Below are 17,652 nucleotides of genomic sequence, written 5' to 3' on the forward strand. Positions count from 1 at the left end.
ATAGAAACATAAAATGCCAAAGGCCAGCTGATCAACCTGCCCTAACTTTCCTCCCCCAGTATTAGGGATTGAATCCAGGGTCTTCACACTGAGCTACATCCCTAGCAATTTAAGATTTTGAGACTGGGTCTCATTAAGTTGCCCAGGCTATGCTTGAACTTGTGATCTTCCTGCCTCAGCCTCTGAGAGTGCTGAGATTACAGGTGTACACCACCATACCTGACCTCCTGAGCCATCCTGAGTTTCACATTTCTGTGTCCGGAGGTAATTTCTCTTGCTTTTAAGGTTTGACTGGTTTGCATTTGACAGGTGGTTAGCACAGTGCTGGCACTGCCAGCAGGCCCCAGGGAACTTGGGGAAGTGGGAGCCTTGCGACACAGCCAACTCAGGCCATGGCAAAGTTTGTGCCAACTCTCTGGTCCTCTGTGATTCTCTGAACCACACGAGAGCAAACACAGCTTCCAACATCTGAGGAAGAATTTGCAATTAGTTTAGACAGGTTATAATGGAAATTTTATTTAGATCTTAAAGGTTATAGTGCTTTCCACAGAAGGTATTTATAGCTTTAAAGCAAAGCAAAGCTCTGCTGTACTGATCTTGGTAGATCTGTGCTGGTTGGACTGTCTTTAATAAATGCCACTGGTCTTTTTGCAGGGGAGGTTTTGGTTCATCCGAAGGATTGTGAGAACAGTCCTCATTTCCCTTGTCAGGAGACAAAAATAGACATTCATCAGACAGAGCCCAGCCAGCACAAAGAGGCAGGGTCATTCACCTAGAGTCCCTCTAACATAGCCGACCTAGCCTACAAAAAGTCCCTAATACATCAAGTTACTTTGTCCAAGCACCAGGCACTGGGCCCTGGGAATTTAGCCCTAACTGGCCTGCCTACTAATCTCATGGTCAGGTTGCCTATCTAGAGCCTTGGGGCGATGGTGGCCTTGGTGGCTTCCTTTGGCCCCTCCTCTCTGAGGGAGACCATTCAAGCCCTCTCCCAACGCACACATCCTTCTGGGATCACCCCGACACAGGAACTTGCTGAAGAGCTCACTTGGAAACACCGGCCACAGGGTTTGTGGCCCACGCGCATGCACACACCTCGCTTCTGCTTCTTTGTGTTTCTGGCTTGCCTGGCTATACTAGCCTGCTCCCTGCACTTCCTCCTCAGCTGCAGCTGGTGGATGAATGCATCCTAATGGCTGCAGAGGGTCACAGTCCTGCCTGGGTACACCTCTGCAGTCGTCTAGCCTCCTCAGAAGAGACCCAACAGTCCCTCCTGCTCCTGGGCCTGTGGCGTGTGTTCCGTCCCTGTCTCAGGGAAGTGTGCTGGACCTGCAGGAGCAGGTCCTCAGCCAACCAACCTCTTCAGCAACTTGGGGCATGCATGGAGGACTCCAGTCAGGACTTCCTTGGAGCACGGATCTGGGTTGGGGCACCAGGGGCCCACCACCTCTCCTAGAGGTCTCCATGCTGGCAGTGTGAGGAGTAAAGCTGTGGCTGCTGCCATGCAGTGAAGCCAGGGCTGGCAGATTTTCACATCTCTTAGTGCTTGTTTAAAAGGCCTGGAATGAGGCAAGTGTGGTGGCACACAACTATAATCCCAGCACTCTGGGAGGCTGAGGCAAGAGGATAGCAAGCCCAGCCTGGATAATTTAGCAATTTAGTGAGATCTTGTCTCATTTAAAAAAAAAGGCTAGAGATGTAGTTCAATATGAAGGTCCTGGGTTTAACACTGGTACCATGAAAACAACAAAGTTGGACTACGCATCAACCTATTAAAGAGGGTAAAGTTTTGCTACTGTTCTTTAAATTCAAGGTGATGTGGAGGTGTTGCAGCAAAATCAGGGCAGATTGAGTGATACATGGCACTTGACACCCCCACCACAGCTGCACGTACCTGGGCCAGCTTTTGCACTTAACCTGTGAGGTTGAGGTCTCTGCCCCTTTCAGTCTGCCTTGTCACCTTTTAAGGCCACACCCCATCCATGGGGCCAGACCTGGTGTGGGCACGAGCATCTTCCTGACCAAACACAGGAAGAAGGGCCCATTTTATTGAGCAACAACAGTATGGGATAAGATTTATGTTCATCCTGGGCCCTTCTGCTGAAGCATCCCCAGTCCCCCATCTCCATGCACTAGACCCTGGCCCACCAGGTTCTGTGCCACTGTCACTTTGCAACAAAGCAGCCAGACAAGCTGTCCCAGCAGAGGGCCCTGAGTAACCAACCCTGGACATCAGCTAAAGACACTGTTGTGAACTGTCATTTACTGAGGTAGCTTCAAGACAATGTTTGCTTTTAATAGGTTAGCAATGTCCCACCAAAAAAGGCAGGCAGAAATATATACATATTTACAACGCTTGGGGGCATTTTCTTGGAAAACACAAGTCCGGGGCCCAATCTGGATCTTGTCCTTAGCTCTACCTATTGGTCAGGCCCCTGCAGGTCATGTGCACAGGTGGCCTCAGTATCAGATACTGCCCAAGCTGAAGACCTGCCTTGTTCCCTGTATTTTCTCCTGAAGCGGGAATGTTCCCCACCCTATTTCCCCTCAACCCCCTAACATAGAACTAGAGCTGCGGTTCTGAGGGGTGAACTATAACACAGAAATGACTTCTGCTAGCAGCCGAGACATAGAACCGAGGACCTACCCTGGCCAATGTGCAGCCACAGGGGCCACCTGTGTTATCCTCTTGCATTTTAGTGGGTGGCTCTGAAGCTCTGAAGGATGGTGTGGCTCACCAGGGAGGAGACACAAAGGGTGAAAGGAAGGCGGTCTACAGAGGGCCCCATCAGCTGAGAAGCACTCAGTTGGGTGGGGAGCAGGAAATGGATGGGGTGGCCCACAGAGCACACAGAATATCAACAGCCAGGGTCCTGCAGTTTTTCTATCTGGCACAGAGCTAGGTGGAGAGAGGGGCTGGGCAGCAACTTGTGTGCCAACTTGGACCACCCCAAGCTGCATAGCAAAGGCTGCATGGTGAAAAGGCTCAAGGTGCTGTCAGGATAGGTGCTCTGGAAACTTTAACTATCCCTGAGGGACAGAGCCCTGGGCACACTGCAGAAGGAGCTTTCTAACATGAGCTCTGTCCTCAGACATGGCTGATATTGGTGAGAAGTTCCTGCATCCCAAGTGCTGGAGCTGAGGCAGGCTATCCACAGGGATTCTACAGAGGATGCCTAGGTTACTCCTGCACCTGGACACCCCTGACACCCAGGCTGAGCTGGAGCTTTTCATCTTGGCTATGTGGGGCTCATCTCATGACAGGAGAGAGGCCAAAGCTGTGGCGTCCTTAGAGGCGCTCCACAACCATCATCTGGAGATGCTGTTGCTGAAGGGGCCAGCACGTGCTGTGGGGGCCTCTGCGGGGGCCTCTGCTCATCAAGGGTAGATAGCTGTCCCTATCTCCACAGTGGAACTCAGCCCTACCTGAGACTTCAGCCTATCTCCTCGCCTGGCTCCCATCCCCATCAAGGTTGGGATGCCCAGAGGCTAAAGCCCAGGGAACTGGGTGCTGCTATTCTGTGGTCATTGCCCAGGTTTTGCAGTGTCCACCCCTCCAGTGACCAATCGAACCAGACCCTTCCCTGGGAGGGGTGGCTGTGGGGACACAGTGTGCTTCTGCTAGGCCAGTGGGTGAGGTCAGCCCTGCATGGCCATGGTGTTACAGGGTGAGGACAGGTGGTGCTCTGCTGGCTCCTGCAAAAGTAGCTCCTCAGGGGGCCCAGGTAAAGTGGTGTACTGCTGGAATGCATGTGTCTTTGTAGAGCTCTGTGGGTGCCCATCGGTCATGGCAGATGTGTTTGTTGCCACCACATGGACTGGAGATGAAGAGAGTGATATGAAAGAGTGGCCTCCCCTGAAGGTTGAAATACAGGCTTCCAGGAATCCTCGGACCGACAACAAAGCAAAGCCAAGGTGTTTAGGATGGTTCTTCCCCAAAAAGAGACACTAGAGTCCCAGTTTTCGTTACCATGTCTTCTAGAGCTGCTTTGTCCTTTCACCCTGGTGACCATCATCACTTGGAGACAATGATTAGGGGCCTAGAATGGGGAGGGGTTCTTCTTTGTGGGCAGAGATGACACGATGACAATGTCATCAGAGTCGTCAGAGTAGACATCATCCACAGGCTGGGGCACTGTTGGCTGCAGCCCCGGGAGACAGGGCTCTGCTGAAATAAACCAGAGATGTTGGTCAGGGCTGCATGGACACACACCATCAGCAGCTCCCAAAGGCAAGGCCAGTGTTTTGATTAGGACTGAGCCCAGGGGCAGCAGTCAGAACCAACACACACCCTGCCAGAAAGCCCTTGCAGATCTCTCAGCTGGGAACAGTTTGGCTATTTCCTGAAATCAAAGCAACTGGGAAAGGAATCTGGGCCAGTAGCAGGCACCAGCACAGACAAGGCCAGCAGCCACTTGTGTGTCAGAACCAGACATGGCCAAAGGAGGGCTCCCAGGCTGTGTGCCAGGGCAGAAAGGTGGCAGGACCAGGTGCAGTGGTTCTTAGGCACTGACTGTGGTAAGCTTCCCCTGTGGCCACTATTTTCTTCTTTTTCTTTCTTTTCTTGGCAGTACCAGGTATTGAACCTAAGACCGGTGAGCTATATCACCAGCCCTTCTTATTTTATTTTGAGATAGGTTTGCACCAGTTGCTAAGTTGCACAGGTTGTGCTCAAACTTGCCATCTTCCTTCTTCAGCATCTCGGGGTGCTGAGATTGCAGGGTACAGCAACACCCAGCTTACTTTCTTTACACTGGAATAAGGTGCCACCTCCAGCCCAATGGGGCAGCAACTCCAATGGCCCTCTTGGGGTGGGCTGGGCCTGAGGAAGGGCAGTTAATACACAGCAGCTTTGCCATGGCTTCTGGGCAGAGCTAGACTCACCCCAACCTGAGTTCCTAACAGGAGTTCAATTACAAGGCAGCCCCATAGCAGACAATATAGGTGCATCAGTTGTTTCTCTTTAACTTTCAAGAAAATTAATATCAAAGTGGAATCTTGGAAATAAAAATGTTTTCAAGGTTTTTTTGTTTTGTTTTATACTGGAGATTGAACTTACAACTTCATGTTTGCCAAGCAGGTGCTTATGCCACTGAGCTAAATCCCCAAATGTTATTTTCATTTTTTTTTCTATTTAAAAACACAGTCAGCTCAAACAAGAACTTGACTGCCATGTTCATCTAGATGCGTGATTTCATGTTGGCACATGCTGATGCCCAGAGCATCTCTGACACGAAATGTGGACAGGTGGGCGAATCCGGTGCTTCAAAGTCACACTTAGTAAGATGAAAAGGTTGCCATAAACAGACATGGTAGCCCTGATCAAACAACTTAAAGGTTATCAGACACCTGGCCTGAAGGAATCAGCACAATTTTTTGGAGAACAAATTAAAGCCTTCCAGGCTGGAGATTACAGCAGCTGCCAGCTTTTCAGGCTTTAGTACCCTTCCTTGAAACCCTGGGGTGGCTAATCTTTTTCCTTGAGCTTTGCAGATGAAGATTTTGGGGAGAATAGCAAACTTCAGTTCCTAGCTCTGAAAAAGCTAGGAAGCAATGATTGAAATGGATAGGATGCAATTTTGGATGTGATTTTCAAGCCAAACATGGTGTGAAATTCTTGGCTTGAGTAGGTGGGCCTAAGTGGCCCCTGGTGGCCAACTTAGACCGCCAGACGGAGGGATGTGTAAGCCACCAGGTCTGACCAGCTTCAGAGTCAGGGCTTTCCTTAATGTTTGACTCTTCTGTCAACAGTGAAGAAGGGTGATCACTTGGTCAGGCGCCATCTCTGCCACCAGTGGCCCCCATACTTACCAGAGTGGGACTGCAGGCTCGTCGGCTCCCCTGCCTCATCCTCTGCAACCATCCCATCACTGGCTTCGCTGTCCCCCTTACCTGAAGGGACATGCAAATTGGGCTCCCATTGTATATAAGGCATTTGTAAGGCCCAGACTGTTACCCACCTGCCACCCACCCACTTGTTTCTCTCTGACAGTCAATGCTCTTCTCTGTCCTTGCCTGTCCTTGTCCCTAGAGACTTAGGGACCATCCCTGCAGAGGGTGTCAGATGACACAGCACCTGGGGCCACATGCACAAGTCAACCTTGACTGCCTTTCTCTAATGCCTGTCCCCAGTCTCCATCTGTATTCTGCCTTAGGCTTAGCTCTGTGGTGATGTCACCAGCCAGCAGTGGTGGGTGGAGGGGCTTCTGCTTGAACTAGGCAGGAGGACACTGAAGTGCATTCACCAGGGGCCAAAAGTGGCTTTTGAGTGAGAGGAGACACCACAGGAGGAGCCTGAAGGATCACCTTCTGCACAGGTGTGGCAAGGACCCGAGCTCACAGCCAGGGCTGCATCCCTTGCCCAAGGCTTGGAGTCAGTGCTTTCTGACTTTGCGGAAGCACAGAATCAATGTTTTACTTCAAAAGAGAAACCCTGGGTCAAATGAGGGAATCTGCTAGCTCCTGATGAGTTGAGAAGAACAAAAGTATAGATACAGCAAGTTTGTGGGTGGCTAATGGAGAACTGTGGACAGGCAGGGCTGGCTGCAAACTGAGGGACCACTCAATCCCCGTGCCGAGCAAGGAAGCTGGGCTGAGGGGCTTTTTGGCATGAGGTATGACTTGGTTTAGGTCGCAGCTACAGTGGGACAAACCTCTTTTGTATGCTTACATGGCCCCAAGCTACCTGGAAGGTGGGTGCACTTTTAGCTTAACCATTAGAGGGACAGCTGTCCCTTGTGTGAGAAGCAAGTGCATGAAATTACCGGCAGAAGCTTCGAGGTGGGATGGGGAAGTTTCGGGTGGCATGGCTGTGGCCACTCTCCTGGACACGGTGCCAGTGGTGCTGCTGGAAGTGCTGGAAAAGAGAAAGCTCCAGCTTACCTGGTGGCAGAGCACAGAGTCTGCAAGCCTTCTGTGTCACTAATTAGCCTGAGGCCCCAAGGCAGGCAAGCCCTGAAGAGCCTCAGATGTGTCCTCTGTCCACTCCTTTAGGGCACATGGTGGGTTGGGTTTTGTACCTCTGGTTCCCCGTGGACATGGTCACGGTCCACACAGCTGTATGTCTGTCCCATGTTAGGTTTGGGCTCCAGTTTGGCCTGGCTCTCCTCAGAGAAAACTGCAAGCAACTCGACAAGTAGCTGCCAATTCCTGCCAGGCAGACTGAGACAGTGCAGACTGTTGCAAGAGGTGACTGTGACACTCACCTGTGCCTGGCCCTGGCCAGGTGTCCCCGGAGGACAGACTGGATGACGGTGATGGCCTCCTCCTGCTCTGGGCTGCTCTCAGGCTGGGTAATGGAGCTTAGGACATGTGGCGTGGGGGAACTCTGTGGCAAAGGACAAAGGCAGAGAACTATTTGGGGCCCCTGTGGTCCCGAGTGCCTCCTGCAGACCATCAAGGATAAGCAGCTGCCCTTCAGGTATGCCCCATTACTACCATAGCATCAGCAACCTCCTGAGTGTAGGTTCTTAGGTTTTGTTGAAACAGGATCTTGCTTTGTAGTTCAGGTTGGCCTTGAACTGAGTGTGCAGCCCAGGCTGGCCTTGAAACTGTGGCAATCCTGTCTCAGGCTCCTGAGTCCTGGAGTGTGCCCCATTCCCAGTGAGTCTTGGTTTTTAAACTCTGGAAGTAGTTTTTTGTTGTTGTTGTTTGTTGCAGCAATGGGAATCGAATTCAAGGCCTTCAAACTGAGCTACATCTCCAGCCTTTTTTGAGACAGGAATCTCAATAAACTGCTAAACTGCTCAAGCTGGACTCAAACTTGCAATCCTCCCACCTTGGTCTCTTTATGCGCTGCGATTACAGGTGGGAGCCACCATGTCTGGCATACTCTGGAGACTCTGAACCGTCTCATATGATTTTCTGAGGACAGCACCTATATGGCAGTGTCAATCTTTATCAGCTTATGAGACAGATGTGCTGTTTGACTCTCTAGGCCTCAAAGCAGTCTGGCTCTGAGGCCAAGCCCTGACAGTTTTGCAGCAGAAGGGGAAAAACTGAGGGTCCTGAGCTTTCCTTAGTGGGTGAAGCTAAGAGAAGCAGCCATGGAGCGTAGACAATGAGACCCGTGTGCAGCCCCAAGTGGGTACCTGGTTCGTGCAGCCTGGCTGGCTGGGTGGTTCTGGACCACATGCTTTGCTTGATAACAGGTTGGCTCGTGTTAGATGTCCCCTGAAAGCTGCCTGGAGCATGATGGCCACCTGGCAAGAAAGGAAGGAGAGGAAGATGACTTAACTTCCCTAGAATATGCCGGGCAGGGGAAGAGTTCAAGAGAAAGCTGTATGGGAAGAGAAAAGCCTTCCATCCTGTTGCAGAGCCATTAGCAGCAGCATCTTGGATGTTTCTCCCTCCCACTGTGAAGGGTGCCAGGCCCTACCATAGAAAAAGCAGCTGCCCAAGCCTAGCAGACGGATTCTTGGGATGGAAACAAATCAGCTGCCAAACACAGTTACACTGAGCTGCTAATATCAAACCGCACTTTGCACACTGGTGTGCTTTACGTTGGGGTTATTTTGTTTCATCTACTTTCCATCATATGCATCTTCTAAAATCATGAATGATACAGCAAGATTTCTAGAACAATCCAAGGGAATCATTTATCCTTTGATCTTAATCTTAGATGCTTTTCGTAAGCAATGTCTTAAGAAATGTGTAAGGATATTCCATAGGGTCTGAAATTGATGCTCTGTATTTGAGCAGAGTACTACTCACCTTTTAAAAAAAATAGTAGTAAGCACTGAACCCGGGGGGTTGCACTGAGCTATATTCCCAGCCTCCTCCTTTTTCTTTCTTCCTTTTTCCCTTCTTTCCTTCTCCTCCCCCACCCACCCCTCATCCTGCTATGTAGATCAGGCTGGCCTCGAACTCATGGCAATCCTCCTGCCTCAGTGTCCAGAGTGCTAGGACTAAGGCACATGCTACCATGCCTGGCTCTCGGCCTGTCTGTAACCTCTGGAGACAGGGTCCCACCAAACTGCCCAGGTTGGCCTAGAATTTGTGATTCTCCTGCCGCAGTGTCTCTGGGTGCTGGATTATAGGTGTGCACCACCAGGTCCAGCTTGAAACACTCCCTTTTTGAATGATACTGCCTGTTGCCCAAGCTAAAACCATTACTTCTTGGGAGGACTTGTCAAGTGCAAACTTGTTAGGAGAAAGGCAAGCACACCACACTGAGTCTCGATATGACTGGATACTGAGGTACAGACAGTTTGATAGTAACTGCCAGCAAGGTTTTTCTTGGTGGCAAGGTGAAGGAAGTGTCATCCATACAGGGTAAGAAACACAGCAAAGAAAGTGAGATACAGTTACAGGGATGGGAGCCTGCGGGGCTGAAATTCAAGGAGCCAAAGCTGCCTGGAAGCATCCTCCATGCCCCAATCGTGTTCACTCAGAGTCAGCCCTGTGGAGTCAGGCCTGGTGGCGCATGCCTGTAATCCCAGCTCTGGGGAAGCTGAGGCAGAAGGATCAACAAGAGTTCGAGGCCACCCTGAGTTACAGTGTGTTCAAGGTAACCTGAACTACTTAGCAAGAGCCGGTCTCAAAAGGAAGAAATGAAAGAGAAAGAAAAAGAAAGAAGGAAACAGAAACAGAAAAAAGGAAGGAAGAAGGAAGGGAACCTTAGTATCACTTTTACTTCAGAAGAAGTAGAATCTGAGGCTGAGGGAGGGGGGATCAGGAAGGAAAAACAGACTGTGAGGACAGAATACACTGTCTGGTTGGCTAGCACCGCTGAACATGCTCACAGTTGTTCTCTCACTTATTAGAAAACACTGCTCAGGCATAGTGGTAACACACACCTGTAACTTGAGCACTGAAGGAGGCTGAGGCAGGAGAACCCCAAGTTCCAGCTCAGCCTGAGCAACTCAGCAAGACCTGGTCTCAAAATAACCAAAAGAGAGGGTTGGGGGTGCAGCTCAGCATGAAAGCTCTGAGTTAAATCCCCAGCACTGGGGGGCGGGGCGGGGAGTCACACTGTAGGCCAGGCACTATTCTAGGAGCCAGGAGCACAGTGGTGGAGAGAGGCGGTCCCGGCCCATAGGGACCTACGTCTTTACGGGGGAGACCGCAGTAACAGTGAATAAAGTGCCATTTGTATACACTGTGAAGCAGGCCCGTCATGGGACACTCAGAAGGGTGCTCTGAAGAGGACGTTCCTGTGACGGACCCAACACGCCAGCACCCTGAGAGAGTCACCAAGACACCAGGACTAGAGGGCAGCACAGGAGTCAGAACACAGGTGGGTAGGAGCAACTTTGGATTTGTCTTCAGGGTGACACTACAGAGTGGTGGTATCTAATGTTCAAAATGTCTTCCAGCTGGCTGCACAGGGGCAGGTGGGGAGGGCAAAGAGGCACGAGCAGATTACTGTAATGGTCTAGGCAGGAAGTGATGGCTTCTGGATTCAGATCCTAAAGAGGCTGAATGGTGGGCATGTTTCAAAGGCAGTTCACAGGTTTGGCTGGGTTGGTGGTGGGATGTTGGAGAAGAGATGAGATTCCAACACCTTTGTCCTGGGCAAGTGGTTGATCTGAGGAGCAGATGTGGAGTGGAAAATACAACTTCCCCCCTGAGACTTCTGCTCTGGACATGTTTGGTCTGAGGTGACTTTACACAATCAGCATGAGGCAGCAGGAAATGGGGGGTGGGTGGGGAAGAGGCTGGCGCTGTGATCAGGGCTGGTCATGGGGACTGGGCAGGGTGATGAGGGGTAGAGGAGTCTGCCTCTGGTGAGGTGCTGGAATTGCTGCAGTGCTGGGCGGAAAGCAGTGGGCTGGTGGTCTGCTGTCATATCTCATTCTTCATGGCAAGGTGCCCTCTGCCCTGGGAGGAGGGCGGATCCTAGAGCAGCCAGAAATTCCAGAGAAGGTGGAGCCCCTGAGACAAGCAGCACAGGCAGGAACCCAAGTGCAGGTGTCCAAGGTGGAGCAGGGCTCTCATCTCGGTCCCATGCAGTCTTGTGAGGCAAAGACTGTAGAGGCTGTCGAGCTGGTAACATTGCTATGGTGGGTGAGCCCAGGAAAGGGAGGCAAAGAGCTGCAGAGCGGAAGCAGGGACACGACTTCAGGGGCAGGCCCAGGGACACGTCCTACAGGGGGAACTTTGGGACACAGGGACATGAGTGGCAGAAAGTCCAGAGCAACTGTGTGCTCTGGGCTGCGGTGCTGCGAGGTGGGAGTTCTCCTCCGGCACAGGGACAGCAGACACCTGGCTGCAGGACAAGGATGGTGAGGAAGGTCTCTCTCCCTTCTATATTTTAGTTTTTTTTAAACTATAGTGAAATACATTGAATTTACCTTTTAATTTAGTGTAGTTTGGTGGCACTGATCTCATGGGCTGTGCTATACGGATATTTGCGCCATCATTCTGGATCTTTCCATTGCCCTGATGAGAATCCCTGCACCACTGGCCACCACTCAGCTCCCCCCACAGTCTCCAATTCTGGCAGCCATAGATGCACCTCTGTGTCTCCCTTCATTACTCACCCTGGACATCTCACATCAGATTGCCACGTGGTGAGGAGCCTTATGCCTGCCTTTTCTGACTTGGCCTGATCTTCTGAGTTCATCTACCTCTGCTCCTTCTTACAGCTGAGTAGCACCCCACTGTGTGGACAGACTGCATACTCCAGGGTCAAGCTTCTGAGTAATAGTCTCAGCTCCCCTGGGTGCAATGGGGAGGGGCAGCAGGGTCACAGGGTGACCCCACGTCCAACTTTCTGAGGAATGGTCACACTGTGTTCCCCAGCAGTGCCTGTTTCACATGGCCACCAGACAGCAGAGGCTTCTCTCTACCACTCCAGGGTCTGCTATTGTCTGGTTTCTGACGTACCTGCCTTGGGGGAGCTGGCTGTCTACTCTAGCTGGAGGTCACTGACCACTCTGTCCCTCAGTGGAGTAAGAAGCAAGCTGCTCAGTGCAGATGGGGCTGGGACTGGAGGAGAGGAGGTCCAACACAGCTGTTGGGCACTGAACTTGAGTGGGCCCTGGGCAGTGCTGAAGGCCACTCTGTCCAGGGTTGCACAATTTTCCTGTCACATGCAGGAATGAGAAGGCAGGATGGGACTGGGTCGGGTGGAAATCGACACGACAGGGTGTGGGGCCAGGCCAGGTGTCAGAGACTCTGGGAGCTATAGGGACTAGGGGCCAGGGGAAGCAACAGGAAAGAGGAGGGAAGGTCAGACAGTGGTGTCAGAAATGGCCACTATAGCTGTAAAGGACAAGGAATGACCCTAGGGTGGCTGGCAAGGGGTCAAGAGAGGAAGCAGGGATGGGGAGCTGAGGAGCTGCTGACTTAGGAGTGAGGACAAGCACAGCGGAAGTAGGGACCTTCCTGAAAGGGTGTCGTAGGACTGCTTGGCAGAGGGAGAGGGAGCTCACACTACTGTGACATGGATGTGCCCTGTGATAGCCCACAGCCCACTGGCCATGCTACTCCACATGTGCATTATTACAAAACAGTGCCATGAAGCCTGTGACCATGTCTCGCTGTCCTTAGTCACTTGCCCAGGGCCTGCTCTTCAAGGGAGCCTACCAAGCTGAAGACGAGGGCCCACCCTAGCCACTGAGGCACGGCCTTGGGAGCTGGAGAGTGGGCAGGTTGGAGTGCAGAGCAGGAAGGGGCTCCTACGTAGCAGTAAGTAAGTCAGTTCGCAGTGCGAGACCTTGGTTCTCCCTGTGGCCAGATGGACACACACTGCAACCCGGGGTGGGGGGCGAGAGAAGTATTTAAAAAGTGGAGAGGGCTCCAAGACTTGGATAAGACATGGGTTTTATTTTTCAGCACCTCACTGAGAAAGGGCTATGGCTCGGGGCCAGGCTGTCCTCAGCTGTTCTCAGTGCCCTGGCTGCCACTGCTTCCCCTCCCACTCTCCTCACCCCGCGACACAGCCTGCCACTCCTCCTGGGGGCCACCCTCCTTGCATGGGTGCCCCAATCCAGCACCACCTGAGCTCTACCTGCTCTTTTCCATGGTGGTCAGGCACTGGTCAAGGCTGCTTGACACAACTGACAGGGGTGCTCATATGTTGAAGAATGAATAAAATGAATGTTGGAACGCAAAATTATTCTAACATTTATTTGATGCTTCTATTATCTATGCACTTTAAACTCAATGTTGGGTGTGCTTTGATTTCTTCAAAGTCAGGGCTTAAAAATGTGTCTCTAAATATGGCAACAGCTCTTACTCCAGAGTCAAAACAGAGATTTCAAAATTGGTGAAATTAGCCTTGCTTACCTCATCCATGGCAGCCTTTTTTTTCTGAAACAAACAAACAAGCAAAAAATTAAAAAGTGAATTAATATCAGAGGGATGAATTCTTCAAAGCAGTTTTCCTTCCTAGAACTTGACCCTGCTGCAAGTCCAGCAGGGACATGAGACAGTGCAGACAGCCAAGCTGTTCCCTCTTAGACCCATCAGCCCAGAAACAAGAGTACTAGGGCTGGTGAGGAGGAGGCACAGGTCTGCTTCACATCCTTTTGTGCTCAGCAAGACAGAGCCACAGGAGGCAGGTGGGGCTCAAACACACGACCATCCAGCCTCCCAGAGTGGTAGAGTACTGATCTCATTTGTAGCTGGAGGCAGTGTGATATACACAGACTCACTACAAGGAGTTCATGCTAGAAACCTGTAACTTGAGCAGAATCAAAGCTAGAGGACCTAATTTCTTATTTACGGGAAACACAAGGGATAGAAGAGCAAGTTAAATGACATCATAAGTAAACATCTTGTAAATATCCTATAAAGTGCCAGCTTACTCTCTTCAAAAAACAAAATGTCTTTAAAAAGAAAAACAGGGCAGGAACTGCTCAAACTACAATAAGAATACTCAAACTTTTGTTGGTGAGGTCTGTAATCCAATCTCAGCAAGGAAATGTCCTTTTTCTTTGAAGATATATGGTGAGGTTTTGTAATGTCTAAGGATTACTTTCAAATGCTTCTGGGGGAAAAACATATATATATATATATATACACACACTATATACAAGTACTATTGTTGAATTGAGGTAACAGCAAGTAGAACATATTCTTTCAACTTTTTCATAAGTTCTGAAAATTTTTCATAATAAAATCTAGGAAGAATCAATGACTTTAGGGGGCAGTACTAGGTATCAAATCCAAGGGCACTTACAGCTGAGCCATAACCCCAGCTCTTTTTATTTTTTATTTTGAGGTAGGATCTTACTAAATCACTAAGTTGCTTGGGCAGGACTTGAACTTGATAGCCTCCTGCCTCAGCCTCCCTCAGTGCTGAGGTTACAGACCTGTGTCATCATGCCTGCCTGGCTCAGAAGCAATGATTTACCCACCTACCCTTTCCACCATGGCCCTCCTTCTGGAGCTGAGCTCTTCCAGAATGCAGACAAGCAGAGAATGCCACTGTTTCTGTTTTCAACTAGGGGGAAAAAGGTGGTGACCATTTAAATACTGAGTATATCTTTCAGAGCATTCGGTGCATCGGACACCATGGCCCTCGGAAAACTGTTCATGTCCCCGTAGGACAGGCATCTCAGGAGCTTAGGAGGGGAAACTTGTTCCTGTCACCTATACAAAGGGACCCAGTACAGAGTCATAGATGTTGGCTGTCAGGTGGACCTTTCACATTCCCACAAAATGGGTCCCTCTTGTGAGTGGCTGTTCCCAGGAGCCCTGGAAAAGGGCTGGTCACGGGTAACTCAGACTTCCTGCACTGTCAGTGGCAAGGAACCTGATTACACCTGTGCACCTGTGCTCGACACTGCAGTCAGCTTCTCCGAGACCCACAGGGCTTGTGAGACACCCACTGCAGGGCCCAAGGGATGGGCCAGCGCTTCCAGGATAAAAGGTGCCCTTCTGTTCTCTCTCTTGCGTTCCTGTCAGTGCTCATCATGCCACACAACCTCAGTGGCCTGCATATTCTGCAGCAGTGGCCTGAGCGTGGAGCTGGCACACAGAAGGCAAATGCTGGTGATAGACACATGATGCCAACTGCTTTCTTCATGGACACATGACCACCGCAGTTGCTGTCCTCCTGGGAAGCTCACCGTGTGTGCCCGGGCCTTCCACCGAGCCTGCAAGGTCCTGGCAGCTGCCTCTCTCCTCCCATCGGTGCCGGCGGGAGGCCAGGAGGTGCCTTCCTCCTCAGAATCAGTGTTGTGCTGTGAGGCTGTGCTGCCTGGAGGCGACGTGTAGGGTGTTCCACTGGCCTGCAGGAAATGTAAAGTGTGAGCGAGGCAGAGACTAGTGTAAGAGGACAGTCTGCACCTGCATGTTCACCATGCCAACTGGCTGAAGCCTCAGTAAGCAGGTCAGACCTCCCGGTGCTGGCAGCAATCTCCTAACTAGTGACCCCTCGAGGGCCACACACACATCCTCATGCCAACATGACACTCAAGACTTGCTGGTGGTCCTATGATCTTTTCTGTGGTCTATTAAAAGTTTAATATTGTATCACAAAAGTGGGATTTCTAGGATTAAAGGCAAAATATTTCTAAGTTTTTTTTTTTTTCATGCACTATTAGGGACTGAACCTAGGCTTCCAGCATGCTAGGCAACTGCTCTACCAGCAGCTATACCCCAAACCTTTTAAGTTTTTTTTCCCCTTCTTTTTGCTTTTTTAGTTTAGACAACATCACAAATGGCTTGGTTTAGTTTAGACAACATTACAAATAGCTTGGTTTGTAAGGTAAAAAAATGGCAAGAATTGCTATTGTGATCACTGACATACTGCTGATTTCTACATATTTATTGTCTACAAGGATACTTTTCTTTCTTTCTTTTTTTTTTTTTTTTATTTTATCTTTTTCCTTTTTATCGGTACCGGAGATCAAACTCATGACTGCCTGCTTGCAAGGCAGGTGCTTATGCCGCTGAGCTAAATCCCCAGCCCCTTACAAGGATACTTTTCAACCACTGGCAAGCTGGGTAGGGATGCATGTCATTGTGGAAAGGCTGGGAATGGGGGTATGGAACAAGCAGCCCCAGAGGCTTGGCGCAGGCGGACAGCCGTGACTGCAAGAGTGGGTCAGTCAGTGCAGAGACCAAGTTTTCCCTGCACTTAAGGGTGCTCTGACATCTGGGCCTTTGCTGGCTGTGGAGAGATGGCCTCTCGTAGTCTGCCCACTTCTGAGAGGTGGGAAGGCCTCCCCTGTGAGAAGCCTTCTTACACATCATCCGAGACCAGTACTACTCCATCTGGCAACTCTGTAATCCACATGCAGCAAGCTAGTGTCCCCTGCCCTCTATCACCCATGGCCACGTACTTGGCCTGAAGCCCAGAACTGTTTAGGTCAGTCTATCTGTAGTCTGCTCAGCTAGGCACCCTGCCTTGCCTAGTCCTGTCTACAGAAAGTCTAGGCCTTGCTCCCCCCACACTGCCCCTATCCTTAGCAGCAGGCCTGCTCCTGTTTCTGATGGCAGGTGAGGATGGATGTGCCCTTTGTGATACTGTGTCCCTGCACTTACTGTCCCTCTTACCCTTTCTGACTGGACACACCCTGGATACACTCAGTATGATCAGCTATCATCCAGGCTTCCCAGGGATCCCTAAGTGACCTGTGTCCACGTGCTGACACAAAGCCACCTCATCTTGACTTTGTCACCCCTAGAAGAGCCTCTTCATGTGCCTCAAGGGTAACACATTTTCAGAACTTCATTCCACTAAAGTGAGATGAGGATCTGTCACATGAGGCCCATGCTTTTGTGACCAAAAAAGGTAAAACTGGATGCTTAGAAGACAGCAGAGCATTGACTGCTGGAAGACAGTTAAAACAAAAATCTAACTTTGATATATATAAATTCTCAGATACAGAAGCCATGCTAGGCAATTGCTCTATCACCCAAGCTATACCCCCGGACCTTTCAATTTCTTTTTCTTTTTTTTTTTACTTTAGATAGTGCCTCACAAGTTCACACAGGATCTCACACATTCTCCAAACAGCAGCGAATCATTCCCATGTAACCACTGAGAGCCGAACCCTCCATTCAGGACAACACTGAGTCCTCCCCAGTTCAGCTCACTTGTCTTTTTCACTTGAAATTGGAATGTTTTTGAGAAAGAAAAAAAATCAAGCTAATACATATGTGTTATAAAAAAAATTCAGACAATATTGAAAGAATGTTCCATGTTCCATGTATGTGTTACTGTACATGGAAAAAGCTGTATTTGGGCATGACTTTCAGACGGATTTCTGATCTGAAGTCAGACACCCTACTGTTATGCCACAAGGCCAGTCACTTTCAGACATATTTCTAAGTGTAAATATTTAAAAAATAAAATGGAATTGATGTTTGTGGGTGGGATGAGGGAATTATTTCCACCTCTCCATATCGTCGTTCTTAGCACTGGCTGTCCAGCACTCTCGGCAGGGACAGGACCACAAGTCACCGAGCCACGTGCCATGACAGCTCCTGAATTTGTAGCTGTTTCTCAGCAAGACTGTAGTCATCTCTCACTCTTCAGAGTACAAGGTACTATTTGTGGCCCCAGCCTGAGCTCCTGTCATGTACAGGAACAAAAATTCCCAAGGCCTTATATAAAGAAGATGCCAGAATAAAAATATTGAGCAAAATTTCCTGCAGCCTCGGTAGGAGAAGTGGAGCAATTGCTGAGGGACATAGCTCCTGGAGAAAGTAACTTTTTATGGGTCTTCCTGACATGGTGCGCATTGAGTCAGA

General features: G+C 50.1%; 1 protein-coding gene across 7 annotated transcripts in view; it reads right to left on the bottom strand.

The window, feature by feature from the left end:
• Window positions 1-490: 490 nt before the first annotated feature.
• Window positions 491-17,652, bottom strand: part of Iqce (IQ motif containing E) — a 54,565-nt gene continuing 37,403 nt past the window's right edge. For 3 of the 7 annotated variants that reach the window (XM_003469911.5, XM_063234090.1, XM_063234089.1), the window contains exons 16-22: window positions 15,021-15,182; window positions 13,234-13,257; window positions 8,091-8,201; window positions 7,206-7,327; window positions 6,765-6,856; window positions 5,812-5,892; window positions 491-4,168 (exon numbers count right to left, since the gene is read on the bottom strand). In XM_003469911.5, coding sequence (XP_003469959.2) covers window positions 4,041-4,168; window positions 5,812-5,892; window positions 6,765-6,856; window positions 7,206-7,327; window positions 8,091-8,201; window positions 13,234-13,257; window positions 15,021-15,182 — 720 coding nt within the window. In that variant the 3' untranslated portion in view covers window positions 491-4,040. The remainder of the gene's footprint in view (window positions 4,169-5,811; window positions 5,893-6,764; window positions 6,857-7,205; window positions 7,328-8,090; window positions 8,202-13,233; window positions 13,258-15,020; window positions 15,183-17,652) is intronic. The other 4 variants (XR_010042327.1, XM_005003723.4, XM_005003724.4 and 1 more) reach the window with 4 other exon arrangements.

Source organism: Cavia porcellus, unplaced genomic scaffold (assembly GCF_034190915.1).
Source record: "Cavia porcellus strain 051 isolate PalLab524CR breed Dunkin Hartley unplaced genomic scaffold, mCavPor4.1 scaffold_23, whole genome shotgun sequence".
NCBI classification, from domain to species: Eukaryota; Metazoa; Chordata; class Mammalia; order Rodentia; family Caviidae; genus Cavia; species Cavia porcellus.